The sequence below is a fragment of the Conger conger genome, chromosome 1 (genome assembly GCF_963514075.1).
Source record: "Conger conger chromosome 1, fConCon1.1, whole genome shotgun sequence".
Classification (NCBI taxonomy): domain Eukaryota; kingdom Metazoa; phylum Chordata; class Actinopteri; order Anguilliformes; family Congridae; genus Conger; species Conger conger.
Window position 1 is genome coordinate 22,007,922 of NC_083760.1, and position 18,890 is coordinate 22,026,811.

At 44.6% G+C, this 18,890-nt stretch overlaps 1 protein-coding gene across 7 annotated transcripts in view; it reads right to left on the bottom strand.

Annotated features, from left to right (window-relative positions):
* Positions 1 to 1,384: 1,384 nt before the first annotated feature.
* The window catches only part of esrrb (estrogen-related receptor beta), a 45,013-nt gene continuing 27,507 nt past the window's right edge, over positions 1,385 to 18,890 (bottom strand). For all 7 annotated transcript variants that reach the window (XM_061248662.1, XM_061248689.1, XM_061248697.1 and 4 more), the window contains 2 exons: positions 7,075 to 7,344; positions 1,385 to 1,629 (listed from right to left, as the gene is read on the bottom strand). In XM_061248662.1, coding sequence (XP_061104646.1) covers positions 1,385 to 1,629; positions 7,075 to 7,344 — 515 coding nt within the window. The remainder of the gene's footprint in view (positions 1,630 to 7,074; positions 7,345 to 18,890) is intronic.

An 18,890-nucleotide genomic window follows, 5' to 3' on the forward strand; every position in this document is an offset into this window, starting at 1 on the left:
GCGACTCCGTTTCGGCACCTGCCGTTCACCTTTCCTTGGCGTGGATCGTTCTATATTAGGAACAGCTAAAAAGAAGCAGACAGCTTCTACCGCCAGACAGAGCAGACGGCGAGCATCTTGCTCTTGGGGGTTAGGACGGATAGCACCCTTTATATACGGGCCATTGGTTATTCGGACACGGGCTCTCTGGGATCTGCACTACTCCGTGTCCTGTCTGCGATCCTCACCCCCTCGTCAGGCTGCCCAAATCACACGCATTTTTCAAGAACGGGTTACGCGGTTGAGAACGTGACTGCCGAAATTTGGTCCAGGGGATCACCTTCTTGTAAGTTGAAACAGAAAGCAGGACATTGTATTTGTTGCATGAAGTGGCTTATCCTTTGTCAGAACATACACACAGACACACGCACACACACACACACACACACACACGCACACACACAAACCTCACAGTGCATCAACATCTCAGAGCAGCTGCAACTGGGAGCAGAGGCGAAACCATAAGTAGTTTGAGTGAGTCGTAACATTGAAAGCAAAGCTAACCCAGCTAACCCAGGTCTCCCTTTATTGCTCATTTAATGGATAGTAAAGTCACTACCTGTGTCTACATTAGATTGGTTAGACGTGTTACTGCACTACCTGTCTATATTAGATTGGTTAGACATGTTACTGGTTATGTGTTATTTTCTTAGCCAGGAAACATTGAACAGTGCAATGCTCAGACTAAACTTTTAACAGAGTACTGAGGAGGTATGTTCACAGACGTCCGGCTCAAAGGACCTCACATATTTCTTCTTTTTTTTTTTTTCGAGATAGAGAGATACATAGAGGGAGAGTTGACCATCCAATGTACCAGACTTTTAAGAGTACAGAATAATCCATTGTGATAAATATCTACATGTCTGGACAGCACCCAGGAAGCAAAATGAGTTGTGTTACACACAAAGTCTTCGTGTTAGCTAGCTTTTTTCGGTTTTTCGTCAGAACACGCATATGCACACTTCAGTCTCAAAACAAAATCTTAAAAAAAAAAACGAAGCAGCTCATAGTTTTACAGGAAGCTGAGGCTCTTCCTCCCAAAGACAGAGAGAGAGAGAGAGGGGTTGTTCTTCATATAGGACCACAGACCATAAACAAAACGACAACAAAAAAAATCTTACCTCTGTACATAGTATTTGTTATATATTTTAAATTAATCTGCATCATTTATATTTATACTTTTAACCCAGTTTGCATTCACTTCCTCTTTTTTTAAAAATTTCTTGGGATCCAAGAAACAGCAGTCTGTAGCCTGCGGTTGACAGCGAGCAGCAGCTCCCCCTCCTCGTCCACCGCTCTGTCTGTGTTCCTCGCCGCCGTGATGTCGTCCGTCCGTCTGTCCCCGTCACACCTTGGCCTCCAGCATCTCCAGGAAGAGTTTGTGCATGGGCACCTTGCCCTGCACTTTGATGCTGTAGAAGTGCTGCACTGCTTTGGTGGCGGTCTGACGCAGGAGGGGCAGGGTCATGAGCAGCTTGCCTGCCCGCCGGGGGTCGTCCTGGTGCTGGCTGCCCTCGTAGTCCTGCAGGGCCTCGTGGAGGGAGTCCTGGAGCTTCTGCACCGCCTCCACGTCTTCTATGTGCATGGAGTCTGAGAGGGAGGGAGGAAGGGAGGGAGAGAGAGAGAGGGAGAGTGAAGTGATCCGTGAGGCCAGTCTGGAATAAGCGGCCGAAACCGAGATTCTTTTTTGATGCTCATTTCCTGGTCGTGCTGAGAGACCGTGAGAGACGGTGTTCGCTAGCGCCACTGCGGGTGGCGACAGGGTAGGTCATTCAGACCCGTTTTCAATGTAAAGTCAATGGTAAAAAACCATACAATTGCGGTAAAAATAAAAATAAAATAATTCCTACAAACAAATGTAGTCGCAATCTGTGTTTTCATCTAATGCCCATGTGCCAATTTTCTTTTTTCTTTTTAAGTTACTGTGTTATTAGTACAGTAATACCTTGTGGACGAATCAGGGACAGATTAGGTCACTTGCTCTTACACGTTAAGTGGAGGCACTGCACTCAATTCTGGCTCCAAATGTACAAAATGGCAGCGCTGGTAAACTTGACTTCCTGGGTTTTAAAACACTTTTCACAAACCCATGGATAGTCAGTGGGTGACGTAACAGGCACTTGGTCCATATTTTCCTACAGTCTACGGTCTGGACGCAAAGCAGTTCTGTCCAATACTGTAATAGTGATCTTAGGACAGGAGAGGTTCAGGTTCTAGGCCGTGAAGATTCACGTGCCTTCATCACTGGGTAACATTTGGAATATGAGTATGAGCGTGAATAGTATCAATCAATACGAACATGATGTCTGCTAGGAATTAAATATGATGTTTGCATCTGGACATTAAATTAAAGGCACAGTATTCTATTTTCATACGTTCAGCTTGTTTAGTCAGTAATGCATTGGTTTAGGTGATGCCATTATTTCTGCTTACATTAATTATATTTGACACATTATCCATTTATATTGCTGGATGAATAAAATCCAGATATATAACATTTTTGGGTTACAAGACAAGCTTGAACACTGCTGAATTGGACATTGGTCTAATTCAAAATGATGGCGCACTCTAAATTAAATGTACTACAGGCGACTGTGTTGACTTTCAGCACAAAAGAGTAAAGAGGGTAAAGAGGAACTTCTTTAGTCTCTGGAGACATGACTGGCACAGACAGCTGGAGGCAATAAATCCCATCTAGAATAATTCCATACGGTGTCTGTGGAGATAAACCCCACACATACGTTTAAGCAAACATCCAATACAATCTAACCAGTCGCTTAATTTTTTTTTTAAAGTCTGGTGGCTTGGGTCTGAAATTCATATTGCCTCTGACCAAAATGACTGAAAATCAATGTAATCCCAAAGATACGCCGAGCACAAGTGGAATGAACATCGGCTTGTCAAAGGCCAATCCGTGCAGTGAGGGAAAACGCATTATATATGCTGCTCCCTAATACAGCAGTGCACTGCATTGTTTTTCCTCATAAACAGGCTTTCTGGGGAGTGGAGGCGCAGCCGGTCCTTCTTTAACATATAGAACACACACAGCCAGTGTGTGTCAAGTAAAAATAAATGACTTTTTAGAGAGAGCGATAAATGATTAAATGAGTCATACAAAATGGCCTTTACTGTACAGTGCTCTAAGATTCATGAAATAAAGTGTTGGGGGGTTTTCCTTCTTGCACTTGTTGTACCATTTTACTGTTCTAGGAATTCTCCATTTTACATTGTAGTCTCCTTTACATGACTGTGTTGTTCTTATGCACCTGCGGTAAGTTTTAAGGCAAGGTGCATTGCCTTGTTTCCTAAATTGGTTCATTTTTTTTGCCTAATATTATGACTCATAAAAACAGTGACAATATTAATATAATATAAAGTTATTCAACTGGAATTAATGTTTATAAGAATGACTCTTTTTCTTCTATGTCATTTTTCACAGTACATTCCAATGTTACTAATCCCTTAGTTTCACTGAAAATACAAATCCATACACATGACTACGTTTAAAAAACGTTTAATAAATAATGTTATTCAAAACTAATTTTGAGCTAAAGAATCTCAATGAATCAGCTGTTTTATAAATGTCCCTTAAACTAAAATGTGGCCAATGAATCTGAGAAAGGCAGGATTTATGTACAATTATTTGATTAACTAATATTAATAAATATAAATGCATGCAGTCATTTTAGTCTGAGTGAGGACTGTCCCAGTGATGGCAATACAAAAAATAATAAAAATTCAATTATATCTGAACACACGTGAATAAATTCTGTAAGAATTTCAAAAATAGCCTTGGTTCAAAAATGTAAGTACTAACCCTAACTAATTATTAATAGCACTCGGCAGACTAAAATAAACTCCTGGTGTCTCTGCTGAGAACTTATCCGTTTTTCTACACAAGTTCCTAACACCGTGTTACACCTCTGTTGTGTGTGTTACAGCACCGACAGGCCTTCTGTCACACCTCTGTTGTGTGTGTTACAGCACCACAAGGCCTTCTGTTACACCTCTGTTGTGTGTGTTACAGCACAGAGAGGCCTTCTGTTACACCTCTGTTGTGTGTGTTACAGCACAGAGAGGCCTTCTGTTACACCTCTGTTGTGTGTGTTACAGCACAGAGAGGCCTTCTGTTACACCTCTGTTGTGTGTGTTACAGCACAGAGAGGCCTTCTGTTACACCTCTGTTGTGTGTGTTACAGCACAGAGAGGCCTTCTGTTACACCTCTGTTGTGTGTGGTACAGCACCACAAGGCCTTCTGTTACACCTCTGTTGTGTGTGGTACAGCACCGACAGGCCTTCTGTTACACCTCTGTTGTGTGTGGTACAGCACCACAAGGCCTTCTGTTACACCTCTGTTGTGTGTGGTACAGCACCACAAGGCCTTCTGTTACACCTCTGTTGTGTGTGGTACAGCACCACAAGGCCTTCTGTTACACCTCTGTTGTGTGTGGTACAGCACCGAGAGGCCTTCTCGTGCTCAGGGGGCGGGGGACACCGAGGTCACGGCGTATTCGGCGGGTAACCCGTGTCTCGCTCTCCGTGCGTGTTATCAGCTCGCTGACTCGCTTCACCTTGGTGCATATTTCACCACGTCCGGACAGTAAAAGAGGAAAACAGGTTTTGAAATTCACTCGGAATTCATTGACTGGAACCACTGTATTCCCAAGACCTTGAGACATTTCTCACCCTGCCAGTTTAGACCCGCCGAGGAAAAATAAAAGCGGTTGTTTGGGAAACCAAGGGGGAGGGAAAAAAAAGCAACGGCGGGCATCGTCAATAACTCGGTGATGAGACGATCGATATACAAGGAGCGTTCGGGATTCCTCGGTCATATAATTTGAGATATAAGGTGTTAAAAAAAAACATGGTCGTAAAATGCTGGTTGCACTCTTCCGATGCCTTAACGACCGATCGAGTGTCTCACACATATGCCTGTGAGATACATTTCTATCGCAGAAAATGCGGTGAAAATATATGTAGACGTGAGAACAAGACGATGTGTGTGAGAGCGGAATGCATATGGAAGCTGTGTCTGGGTACTGTGTCACAACATCGGTATTTACAACTGAGTGGACCCTGAATTCATGTGAACCATGGGAAATGGGTGTGTGTGTGTGTATCTGTCTGTGTGCAGATGCATATATGAGTGTAGGTGTATGTGTGTGTGTGTGTCTGTGTGCAGATGCATATATGAGTGTAGGTGTGTGTGTGTGTGTGGGGGGGGGGGGGGTTAGTTTGTTGGGGGGTGGCTGTCTGGGAGGTGGGGGGTAAAAAATAACTTTGAAGAAACAATTTCCTTGCAATCCATCAGAGAGCCCACGTCGATCCGATTGATAAACTGCTAATTACAAAATCAATGGCTATGAATTTTCACAGCTGTCAGACAGAGGGGATCCCGGGAGAGCGATCTCACCGGGTCCTTGTTCAAACGTTCCAAAGACTCCCCCATGGTACACAGCCCCCACCCCTCCCCTCGCCCCCTCACACTCCCCCCCCCCCCCCGCCCCCCCCCCCTTCTAGAAAGGTCTGTCATCCGAAAGTAAAGCAAAGCTCCCGATCAGCATTTTCATTTTTCAGGCGGACAAAAAAAAAAAGGCGTCGGGGCAGGCATTGATCAGAGGGGGAACAGGCCCTGCCTTCTGAAAAGCCAGCTGTCGATACGGGAGCGGCGTCTTCACATTGGAACAAACGAGCCCCGTCGCTCCCTGATGCTCATTCCATTCGACTTAACACATTTTATTGACAGCCCCTGTGCTCCTAATGAAATGCTAAATTTATCTCCCGTGGCTGCCGTGCCCTGCAGCTACAGCTATGGAGATAGAGAGAATGGAGGAATACCACAACACAGAAGGCATTCAATTAAAAAACGCCACGTTCCCGGGTCCCCTTTGTCCAACCCTCCCTGTTTATCTCGAATTTATCAACCTGGCTGCGATTCCCCGCTCCGATAACAACCCACCCACCCCCATCTTTTATACATTTTCCTTTTGTTTTGGTGACTCCTCCGTCCGACACATGACCGTTTTTTTCCGTTCGGGTTTTGTTGTTTAAACTTCAAACTGTCGTCCTTTACCCCCTTGTTTGAGAGTATTTTTACACACAGCGGTAGACGCGGTTACACGGCCATGCCATTTGAGAAATGTCCGTGTCGAAATGTCATTGACCCCACCGGCCTCTCGTGAAAATGTTAAGATGAACTTTGCTAAGATAGTGAATAATTTGTTATAGATAGGAGGGATTATTTTCCCGTAGTCACTACCCTATTCTTATTAGTTTGTTCAACAAAGCATGCAGCTGCAAATTCAACAAAACAAATAATTTAACAGCTGAAAAAATCATCAAACAACATGATGATAATTATCAAAAACATACAGTACAGTTCGGCTTCAATAATTCTAGCTCAATTAAGACGTTTCTCAGCACCCTAATATTAATCATCAGAGAGGTTTTCATCAGTAGAATCTTAATTGCTCAAACTGTGTATTAAGGAATCCTTGAAAGGAATCAATGTGATGTTCTGTACTTATCACTGAATGATGAATATGTGGATTGAGTTTCCAACACAGACATTTAAAGATGAAATCAAGTAGGCAATTTTTCTTTCAGCAAATGAGCACATACAACACAGAGTAAATACATTTGCTTAGCAGAATGGCCCATGCAAAATAAATATTATACATTTAGTAACATTTTGTTAACATTTTCTGGTAACATTAATGCTTTAGGCTTTCAGGACTACAGTTTTATGGAAATATAAACATGTGCCATGAAATTACAAATGCAAGTATGGACTACATCGAAGTGTATGAGTTTGTAAAAATATTACATTTTGAAGGAAAATCATAATTAAATTATAAATTAAGAATTTTTAAAATTTGTATTAATTGATATTATTAGACATATAAATAAAGAAAGTTGAAAAGTACATAGGTAAATCTAAATAAATATTTTTCCCCTGGATGTTTCTGAGAGCGGGCCTCAGTCGTTTTTGTAATATTTTTAGGCAGGCAGGGACGACGGGCAGCTATGCCTACCTGAGTTGGCGAGGGCGATGGCTTTGAGGGTGACAAACTCCTCCTTCTCTACCTTCAGCTTCTTGTACTTGCGCACCAGCTGCAGGATGGACACGTAGAGGTCCAGCAGCCCCGTCAGGCGCGAGTGCTCCTCGTCCATGATGTAGTCCTCGGCGTAGACCAGCTCGTCCTCGTAGGGCAGCGAGCGGAACACGATGCTCAGGATCAGGATCTCCATCCACGCGCTCTGCAGGAGACTCATCTGGTCTCCCAGGGACAGGTTGGAGAAGCCTGGGAAAGAGAGTAACAACACTTGGTCAGTTCTGCTACTCAGGCCTACTGTTCTGCTGCTCAATCCTACTGTTCTGCTGCTCAGAAATACTGTTCTGCTTCTCAGAACTACTGTTCTGCTGCTCAGGGCTACTGTTCTGCTGCTCAGAACTACTGTTCTGCTGCTCAACCATACTGTTCTGCTGCTCAACCATACTGTTCTGCTTCTCAGAACTATTGTTCTGCTGCTCAGACCTACTGTTCTCCTGCTCAGACCTACTGTTCTGCTGTTCAATCCTACTGTTCAGCTGAGCAGGCCTACTGTACTGACTTTTATTGCCAAATAACACATTTTCTGTATAAAAATTTTTTTTTTCACCTGTGCTCATTTGAGCGGGTGCGTTTTATGTTCTGTTTTTTCTAAAATGTTTTGAAACCTCAGCATATCTTCTGTCACTCAAAAAAGGCCTCTTTGAACAAGCTCTGCCATTTAGCAACCAATATTCTCGTAGGGTCTTTGGTTTTTCAGTGTGTACAGAATGCGCATATGCAGTATGTGCATATACCATGTGTACCATGTGATGTATAGCGATTCTACTGTCAGTTCTGAACAATAACAGCTAAAAAAAATGAAACTCAAAGTTGTAGAGACCGTCGGACATATCGGGATGGACTGTGTCGATTCAGGTCAACTCCACATATCCCGGTTTAGGAGCGGCATATTTTTAGACACTCTCTGGAATGTTCTCTTCAGAAGGAGGCCTCCCGTACTTCAGAGGGACTTAAGAGAAGGCAGTAAATAAGCGCGGAGGTTAAGATCTTTGAAACATGAGGCTTTCCTACATTTCCCTGTTTCCCCTCGCACGCCTATTCATCTAAGTGATATAATCACTTGGACAGATCCTCATTCGGAAGGTTGAGGACGTGACCTGCGGTGCTTAGCCTCCTGCTAGCAGCGAGCGAGCGTGTGTGCGTGTGTGTATGTGTGTGTTTTCGTGTGTATTTAGGGTAGGGCACATGGGGAGCAGGTGATGAGGAGGTGGTGACAGAAGCTAGGCCAGCCAGGAGTAGGGTCAAGCACACCCTAAAGCCCTGCCCAAATCCTCTTTCCGGCCCTGACAAATAACAGCTTAAATATCCCAGCCCAAGGCTTTGTGAATGGCTACATTATAAATATCGTTTGAATCATTCCTTGGCTTTCTTGGATAACCGGCTTCTTCTACACCTGCTCAAATTACCAGATTAAAAAAAATAAAATCATAAGACTGAAAAATGACGGTGTCGGGTGATGTCGGAGAAATGTAAAAGAGGAAGGAAGAAATCCACAGGAGAGGAAGAGCGGATAGCCATCTCTCCCAATTTTCTTTTTTACCCCTCAGCTGCCAATACACTGTTTAAAGCCCCTCACACACACACACACACACGCACGCACACACATCCTGAGCATGCTGTTTGCCCGGAGGCGTCCCATTCTGACAGCACATTAGCCGCTCCACACAGCCTGATGATTAAAATGATTGCTTTTACAAGTTTACTGTGGCAATGCTATCTGCTCCCGTATAATTAAAAGGCAGTTGATTACTGTATTGACCAGGCTGGGAGACGCTCCTCCTCCTGTCATTTCCCCAACCTTTTTTAATACATATTATCTCATTGAGGAAAGAGTTGGGGGGTGGAGGAGGGGGTGATGTTTATCGGTTTGGGCCTGACACTTTTGGAGCGTTTCTGCCCAGCGCAGGACAGCGAGAGAGAAAAGGGGGTACCTGAGTGTCCAATTTCCCTTATCAGTCTGATGAACACAGGGAAAAGAAGAGCTTGAGGATACATTAATTAACAGATTGTAATCGGCCTTCAGAATGTGAAGGGGAATCAATAGTCACAAGAAGGGAGGCGTCTGATCAAACTGAGGGCAGTGACGGAGGGGGTCAGACATCCGCAGCCATGCTGAGGAGACCTAGCCCAATTTAACCACCCCCCCACCCCCCCCCCCCCCCCCCCTACTTTGCCAACCTTGTCCAAACCAAAGAAGTTTGCACATTTGGATAAACTCTAATGTTTTTGGTAGATGTGTATAAAACCTGTCAATGGGAAACATCATCTATTGTGAAAGTCTGTCTTTTAAAAAAATGTATTTCACATCCCTATCTGTTCCTAGACTATGTATTAAAATCAAAACCAGTTTGTAAAACAGCCTGTTGGTAATGCTTCCACAAGACTGAGCTACACATTGGACTCTACACTGGGCAGAATTCAGCAGTCAGAAATCAGTTCCTGACAAAAAAAAACCCATTTTCACTTTATTCCAAATTCTCAAGTTGCTCTCCCTCCATTCTCGTCTAATACAATGCTGCAGTCAGTCCCACCATAAATTGACTGAAAAACTATTTTGCCTGTCTGTTGTGTAATTTCCCTGTCCAAAATAAAGGGCTGAACCGAACAGCCTAGCCGTACGCGCTGCTTGAATTGACCACTGGAAAATTGTAAAGTAAGCACAGACACGGGGCAGATTGATTCGGGCATCGACTTTGCATCGCATCTGCACGCAAGACAGATTTGACCACGGAGCTATTTTTACGGCACGGGGGGAAATAGCCCTTTTGTTCTAAACGCGACGGCGTACGTAAAACGCGCCGTCTGCTCTGCATATACGAGACGGAACAAAACTTTTCTGGAAAAAAAAAAAGCCCACCAGACACTCACCACTCTGTGTGCACATTAAACACAACAGCCTACAATTATGTTTGACAATAAAAGCCCTTGGATTGAAACCTCGGATGCAATTTGTTGCGGGGCTGAAGAGCCGATGTTTTCCCTCTCGCTCCGTCTTTTCTCCAGGAGCCTAAATTATTGCTCCAAATGGGATCTTGTGTCTTGCCGTGCCTTTTTCCACTCAATTTAATCGAGTAATGAAGTGACTTCCCGCCACCTCGGGTCAGATGGCGCTCCAGCCGAGACGCTCCGAGGTGGCGCGGAGTTAAGTGCTGCTCGAGCAGGTGATTTCCTCTAATGAAATATCAATATTTACATCTTCATTTCCAACCTGCTGCTTTTGTGCAGTTTGACCAAACATGACACAATATTGAGCAAAGCGGCGGGGGGAAAGTCTATACCGCCGCGGGCCCCAGACGCGGCCCCTCTGCCGGCCGCCTGACCCCGCGCCGCGCGATTACTGCCGGGGCTCCGCGGGAGGGGGCGGGGCCGGCCGCACGCTCCCTTCCTTTCTGTCTTTTCATATCTCCAGGCGTTTTATTATTGTTGATGCTTTTTGTCGCTCAGACACAGCCGCGATGCGGTTCGGTTGCGCACATCCGAAAAGCAGCAAAGCCAAAAAATGCGAGAGAAATGTAAAAATAAAGAAAACACCTGCAAAAGGGTTGCCATGGTAATTTGTTTTGGGTTATGCTTACGCACTCCTTTACTTGTTTTTACATTGTTGGCACTGGATATCTCCAGCATTTTGTACATATTCTGTAAAACTGACAACTGCACAATGTTACCCCCTTGGCTACACAGCGACACATACGGTTTTGTTGTATGTATCCAAAAAGCAACAAAGCCAAAAAACGCAATAGCGAAATATCAAAATAAACTGAAAAAAAGGCGTCTTTTTCACCCCCTGTCGACGCGACGTCTGCCCGCCCCCCCTCCCGACATGAAGACGTTGGCGCGGCATCATTACGGAATCCCATGCATCTCTGTCTCTCCCAAGACTTCCCATTATCCGTCCGCGCGCGACTATCAGGGAGACGCGCCCCGCGCTGTCGCGCGGGAAGTGACAGGCCTGTCCTCCGGGCGGAGAGGGAGAGTGACAGGCGCTCGCTGGCCGCGCGGCGGGGCAGGTTAATCGCTCATTTCGCTCTTAACATGCTCGAGAGCCACTTCCCCTCTCCTCTCCCCGGCAGGGGAAGACGTCGCAGATCACGCCGGCTGACGTTTTTTTCCCCTCTCCCTCCCTCCGCTTTATTACTCCAGCCGAGATTTTCACAGTGAGGACGGTCTTCGGCATAAAAAGTAATCAGTTTGTCTGCTCGTATTTATAGCGCGCAATAAACTTTGCGCCGGCTAACACCTCCCACAACAATGCCAGGCCTGACCATCCATTAGTGATATTTTTCAAAAACCAGTGCATCAATATGGCCCTCTTCCCAATAGGCTATTGAATCTGTCTCGCTGATAAAAAGGAAACCTGATACAAACAAGAAATAAAAAAAAAGCGGTGAGTTCCATTCTGTATTTTTGAGAAGGCTTTTGCCTGCTAGTTTCGCCAGGTGTTCGACCCCCTGCCTGCCCTCCTACTCCGCCATCTCCTCCTTGACCCGGTGGCCTGACTCTGTACCCTCTCCATTAAATTTGTTCACACACCGGCAACGCTAATTTCCCTGTCTGTTATGCAAATTCCCAACATCCGAGCCCCTTTCCCTAGTGCCCGAGACCCCCATCCCTCAAAGCTTCGAGCAGGAAACAATTGAGGCAGGTAGAAGGAGAGAGAGAAAAGGGGGAGAGAGGGAGAGACAGAAAGAGAGAGCGTGAGAGGAGGGGGAAGGTCTAAAAGAAGATTAAACAGTGAAGGTGACAAGAAGAAAAATAAATAGATTTTTGGCCGTGATTAAAATTGAGCGTGTCTGTATAATCATCACTGGCGGTGAACAAGAGCTCTGCGGTCCCCTTGCAAGGCTGCCATTTCATTTGCTCTCTGCGCCCAGAGGAAAAAAGACAGGGGTAAAGAGAGGAGAGGACTGTGGGGAGGTGCGTGTGTGGGGGTGGGGGCGGCGGTGGTGGTGTGGGTAATCTCTCTCTCACTTGATAAATCTCAAACTGTCACGTTTATCTCCAAACAAATCAGTCCAGACCCCCGCAGTGGAGAGGGGCTTTCCTGACCCCCTCCATACAGCGGCCGCTCCCTTCTCCTCACATCAGTGTAATTCTACCCGTTTATTTGTCCTCACATCTGCTCGCTGGCTTTTTCCCCCTACCCCGACGAGGGAATCCTAGAGAGGGTCCCGCTCCCTCAAACACCCCCCCACCCCCCGCTCTATGGAACCGCCGCGTCGTCTAAGACGGGCCGGCGGCTAGGCCAGAACCAGGCAGGCCGAAACCCGTCAGGCTCGCCCGCGCCACAGGCCGACCGACGCGGGCATTTCATTTCCCCCCCCCGGAACCAGACCCGGAATTAAAAGCCTCCAAATTTCCGTTGAGTGGAGTTCATATTCTATTAATTTATTATTGTTGCCGTCTCCCTGAGGGCCATTAGTGTTGGTAATAAAAGGAGATGTAATTATGAGACTGTGTGGGCCCCTCCAGCTGTAGCTCCCTCGTATTTCATCCTCAATCAGGCTGGGGGCGAGAGAGAGTAATTCTTGCTGGACAGGGGCTGATCTATCACGGCTCACAATCAGACAGCTCCGCAGCCCTAAAGCGCCGGCCTCCCCTCCACCGGCAATCTCACTTTAAACAGCCCACTGCTCTCCAGGTGTCTGCTTTGTAAATCTCGCCCCCCACAAAACCCGCTGACATGCAAATCACCCGTTTTAGCGTCTCGCCGGGCAGGTCTCTTATTTTCCTTAAACAAAGCGGATTTATCAGAGATGATTCCGGGGGTGTCGCGCTGGAGCTAATAGACGTTTCGACGACACAGCCGCCTCTCCGGGAAATTGAGATGTGAGGTCCCGTACTTTTGGCGATAAAGAGGTTATTTTGTTGTGAATAAAAAATAATCGAATCGGAGTCGAAAATAGTAGAGCTGATGCATAGGCGATGATTATAGTGTGTGGGTGCGTGTGTGTGTGTGTGGGCGCGGCTGTGGGTGCAGCAGCATGCGTGTCTGCTTGTGAGCGCCTGCCAGTGTCGTGTGTGTGTGTGTATGCGTGTGCATTCCTGTGTGTGTCCACATCCTTGTGTGTGTGTGTGTGTGTATAACCAGCAGCTGCCACCCATGACTCTTTCTGAATCTACATGACAGCATCAGGAGGACCTAATCAATACACGTGCGGTCATAAATTGAAGCACTTGACACAAATAATTTGACCTGAACCCCGGTCACATGCGGAAAGCCATGCAGCTCCAAAATAGCCTTGAAGTGATGAATATTTCACCTTTTCAGACGCTAAAGGCTGGTGGCCCGGGTCTCACATACAGTATGGCACTGCATTGTAATATGATACAAATGGCTTTGTAGTTTAACCACATTCATCTTTATTTCAGCTATATTAAGTTGTGCATTTTGATTACGTCGTCATAAGTTAAAGCGAAATGCACTCGATGTAAAAAGGCCTGTTTAATATTTATTTTCCTATAACAAAAATCACGTCCAGAGGATCTGCATTTAATTCTTCCCACAATGTTGTTATGCTCTTCTGAAACAATTTAATCAAAAAAGTACGAGCTTAGAATTTTTAACGACTTAGGTTTGAAAGGTGAAGAACATACTGTACTTTTATTCTGAATTGTATTCAGTGTGTCTCATGCTTTAGCTTGCCGTACTGTAATTCACAAAAAAAAATGGAGCACCAAATTTTTATAGCACTATCTGCATTTCTAAAACCATAGCCACGTCATTCTGTCACGGTAAGGTGCTGAGAATTAGCAATTTAGCCAATGGACTATGAACGATACTAGGTTTTATAACATTAAATACAGTAATCCCCCTTGTCTTAATCCTCACCCCCTGACCCCATGACCCCGATTCCTCAGTCTTAAGCGCTCCCAAGAGTCTGGCATCCCTTATTTCACACCAAATGTCTCTGTTCGAGCCGAGAAGCTGGCGGGATCCCGGGATCCTGATTTATATTCACATTGAACAAAATTAATTTCAATTACCAGCCAACAGATAAGTAAAAGAACGGCTCCTGTTACACTAATGATTCTACACAACCTGCGCAGAATTGCAAAATATACAAATCTTAATTATCGCACAGGCAACCTATGAGAGAAGGTCATGTGTAATTCACTGTACAGTTATATACACCCAAATGAAGATGAAATTGCTACTCAAACCGCACAATTGTTATTTAAACGGAAATATCGTATCATGAGTAAAAACACGGCTGGTATTTAGTCACTGCTTTGTGCTCAGTAGATTGAGTTTTGCGAGCCAAGTTAACACTGTGCTTAGTATAGTATAGTATAATATTGGAGGTATAGTATAGTATAGCATTGTATAGTGTAATATTGGTGGTATAGTACCTCCAAATAGGCATAGTTTCATTTCCAAAAGCATTCCTGTAAACAAGGAGACATGCTTTTTACATTCTCGCTTCTCTAAATCAGTTCAGATTTACGGGTGATCACAACAACCACGTTACGTTCCCAACAGCAGTCATTTCATGCACCCTCCTCCCCCCCTCCCCCCCGACCACCACCACCACCCTCCCTTCTTCACATCAAAACCTTCAGCAACCTCTTTCTAAATGAAGCTACCGGCAGCTATCCTCTTTCATTATTACTGGTGTCATATCTTTATAGATGTGCAGCTTGGATCACCAGGATCTTGCCGCTTGTTGTAGGGGCCCGTGCCCCCCAAATCCTACAAAGCAGTGGAACGCCTCTTTCCTGCCCCCCGCCCGGCTGTTACCACGGTGACCCCCTCCCCCCGCCCCCACCTCATCTCTCCATTTCATGCATTGGTTTTGGGCTGCAGCATCCTCCCGACTACTCAATCTATCTTTATAAGTCTACGTCAGCCGGCAAATTGAATATACTAAAAGCTGTCTGTTGGTCTCTATATTTAATAAAGTGCGCTGATGAGGTGTTGATTTATAGCCTGGCTGTATTCACACTCTATTACAAGGAGATTATGCTCCTTGAGTGGGATCAGCCTGGCAACACAGTAAGTAGATTTCACAATTTAATAGGAAAGGGAAAACAGGCATAGGTGGGTGGCGGTGGGTGGTGGAGGTGGTTTGGAGGGGGGTGGGGTGGGGGTTGGGGGGGTGTTGTGAATGAGTAGCGTGCTGAGAAACAAAAACATCTCCGTTCGCTTGACGACCGCAAGTGATGGCTCTTTTTGCGGGCTCAATTGGGTCGGGGGTAAGTGGCCCTTGCTGAAGCCAGACTGTATAACATAACATTATTCATAGCGTTACACTGTACAGAACTGCAGCGCCGGATGGAAATCAGAGGGGGAAATATGTGTCAGGACACGACGCGTCTTAAGCGCAGTCGAATTCTGTGAGGGCGGTCTGGTGCAGCGTCTTAAGCGCAGTCGAATTCTGTGAGGGCGGTCTGGTGCAATAACAATTGATCAGCGAGTCTCTTTTTCTCTGTTCAATAAAATGCACACAGCAGTTTCAGTGTGCAAATGCCCAACACATCACTGATTGCATTAGAATTTAATTAAGGGGGAGCACGTGCTTTCTCTGTTAGTAATTACTATGCCTTACATTAGTCTTTCAGCTATCTGTTTGCATTTGACACAAATAAATACTCTGGTATACCGATTATAACTCATTAATACCCATCTATCACTTGCCTGCTTACAGTATACTCAAGTATCTGTCAGTGCTCTGAACCAAACCAAAATTATTGTGCCGCCATGTATTAAAAACAAGAAGTAATTTGTACATGAAAAATAATCATCCTCCTTGAAATAGTATCATGTAATTTATGTAAATTTGCAGTTTTCGGGGGTTGCACTTAAGATATTGTGTCAATAACAATATTGTGAAACCGTTTTTGTAAATACAAATTAAATTACTGGATATAACCGGATATAATGTGAAATTATATGAAAGTCAGAGTCGAGGACAGAGAACATATTAGCGAGAACATAACGATATTAGCATTAAATACAGCAAGGCATTACTCTAGTGTGCTAAAGCAGAGCAAAGAATGGCACGGCTAACTATGGTGATGGATTTAAATCCGCACAGTGACGAAGGCAGAGCAATGCATAGCATCGAGCCGCGGCAATTCCCGGCCGAAAATCCGGACAGAGGGACAGCAGGTGATAAACGCTCGGCCCGGTCTGAGAATACAGTCCCGCTGCATTCCGGATTCCGTGCGGGAACACATGACATTCACGCGTTCCCTAAGTCGCCAGGGCACGACTAGGAGGAAAATACCACGGACCTCGGAACGCATACGCACATGCTTGTTGAGTTTGTCCATGTCCTGCTTAACCCCCCCACACACACAACACCCGAGCCTTTCGGAATATGAACGATGGGGCATTGGGGGAGTTTGAAAGGAGGGGGGGACGCTGCGGGGGTCAAAGGTCTTCGGCGTGTTAGGAGTGGCAGGCCATCTGTCACAGTCTCCCTATCATCGCCCGTAATGGCCGCACAACAATTAACCTGCAGCCGTACAAGTATCCTGCTATTTGCTGAGAAGACACAAACAGCGAAAAGGCTTTCTGTGCATCACTCTCCCTGATTACTAGTGCATCAGAGGTAGATTAAAATCAAGGTGGCGGTAACGGAACATTATCAAAGCGGGCGATAATGAACCTGTGGCAGGCCCCAGGAGAGGAAAGCCCAGGCGGGGGCTATCCTGATGCTTTCATATGAGAGAACATGGAACGAATTCCAAAGCTGCGCGACTGCACTGTACACTCACTGAATCAGAGTGTTACACCTGTAGCCATGGACCCACACATCTTAGATTTGCTAAACAAATGATAAATGTATTATTATGTATTATGTATGTATTACTAGTATTATTTTGCGGCTGAAAATAATAATGATAATTATTACGATGTACAGAAGGCATTACTATTATTGAAATGAAATAATAATAATAATAATAATAAAATAAAATAAAGTATTATTATTATTATTATTATTATTAGTAGTAGTAGTAGTAGTAGTAGTAGTAGTAGTAGTAGTAGTAGTATTGTTGTTGTTGTTTTTGCTGCTGTTGCTATTATTATTACTATTATTATTAATAGTAGTATTATTATTGTTGTTGTTTCCAAGATGATGTTTTAGCAATTTGGCTAAAATGTATATTTCACATCAGGTATAGTATTTAAACAAGATTATCTGTGTTAATATCGATCCATCGCAGGGTTACAATGCTGAAAGAATGCATCTCATTACAATCCAGTGTGCGCTCAAAGATTGCTGCAAATGTGGCAGACAAATATGGCAAGAACATCAATATCAGAACGGTAATTGAATTTATGCACACTTTCCTTTCTCCAAATCCAGATAACAAGACAAATTAATGTAGATCACAAGAACCAAGCAGAGTAATTTTCACTGCATTTCATGGCCATGTGCTTGTGGCAAAGCAATCTGCACAGAGTGGAAAGAACCACTCCGCAGAAACGCAAATGTGATTCAAACCTTTTCAAAACAATTTCTAAATATTATTGGGCAAAAGGAGCTATGACGAATCAATCAGGAAACTTAAGAGCCTATTATCGTCATACATCTATTATCTATTGTTACCTTTGGACTTGGTTGTTGCCTGTCTGCCCGTATCCTAATCAATGTTCCCCACTTCATAATGAACTGCTAATCTTTTTTAATTCCACTGCCCAAGGCTTCAAAAAATCTATCAGAATGCAATCAGCAGTTTTCTCTCGGAGAGGAGACAGACGTGGGCATGGTGCAACAGTGGTGGGCTACCCTGCGGAAAGAACTGTGCATGCAGTAGTGTACAACACGATCCTCACTGAGGCAGTGAACCATCTCTGATCAGCTCAGCCAGTACAGCGGGGAGTGTGTCCGTGTGTGTGTGTGTGTGTGCCCGCGTGTGTGTGTGAGCAAAAGAGAGTGAGCCAGACAGACAGACCACTTCTAACTACAGTATGTATCTAAATTGCTTGAATTCCTTCCTCAGTACTGTACAATTCGATCAATATTTTTTGATGGCCATTCCATGTATACTGTAACAGGGCTGCAGCAGGCTTAGTATTGCAGAAGCACTCTGGGTATTAATTTGATCATTGATCAGAAGCACTCAATTAGGCATTCTCAGTACACAGTATATAGTGTGAGCGATAAAGTTAAATTTAAGGCCACCGTTCTGTCTAACAGCAGGGTGTTTATCTCTCTGAGCAATCTAATCCATACTAAGATTCATCACTTCCTATTCCGCATATGCCTTCATTTCAAGAACTAAAGAACTGATAATATTGTAGAAGAATGCTGGTGAAGGAAGACAGTAATAATTTTAAATGTAAACAAGTGGAATAAAACAGTTGGACTTAACTCTTGCCAACCATTGTCTCAACACTGGCTCAGAGTGCTTCAGAGCCAGACCACTGTGTGTGACAAGCTCACATTTTGTGAGGTTTTAAGACAGAAAAGTGTCAGATACGGGGGGGGGGGGGGAATGAAGAATTTATGACAGAATCCAAACTCATGTTTCAAAAATATAAAATGGCACTCATGACAGCACATATCCCTTACTGTATATACACTGTACAGTAAATACTTCTGTTTGCAGTTAATTCTCATGTAATGTTTACCTGGGGGAATTGGGAACAATTTTCAGAGGACAGAAAATAGAGCGGTTGAAGGAGAGAGAGAGAATGTGTGTGAGAGTGATAGAGTGTGTGAGAGAGAGAGAGCAGAGAGAGAGAGGGAGAGTGATGGAGAGAGAGAGAATGTGTGTGAGAGTGA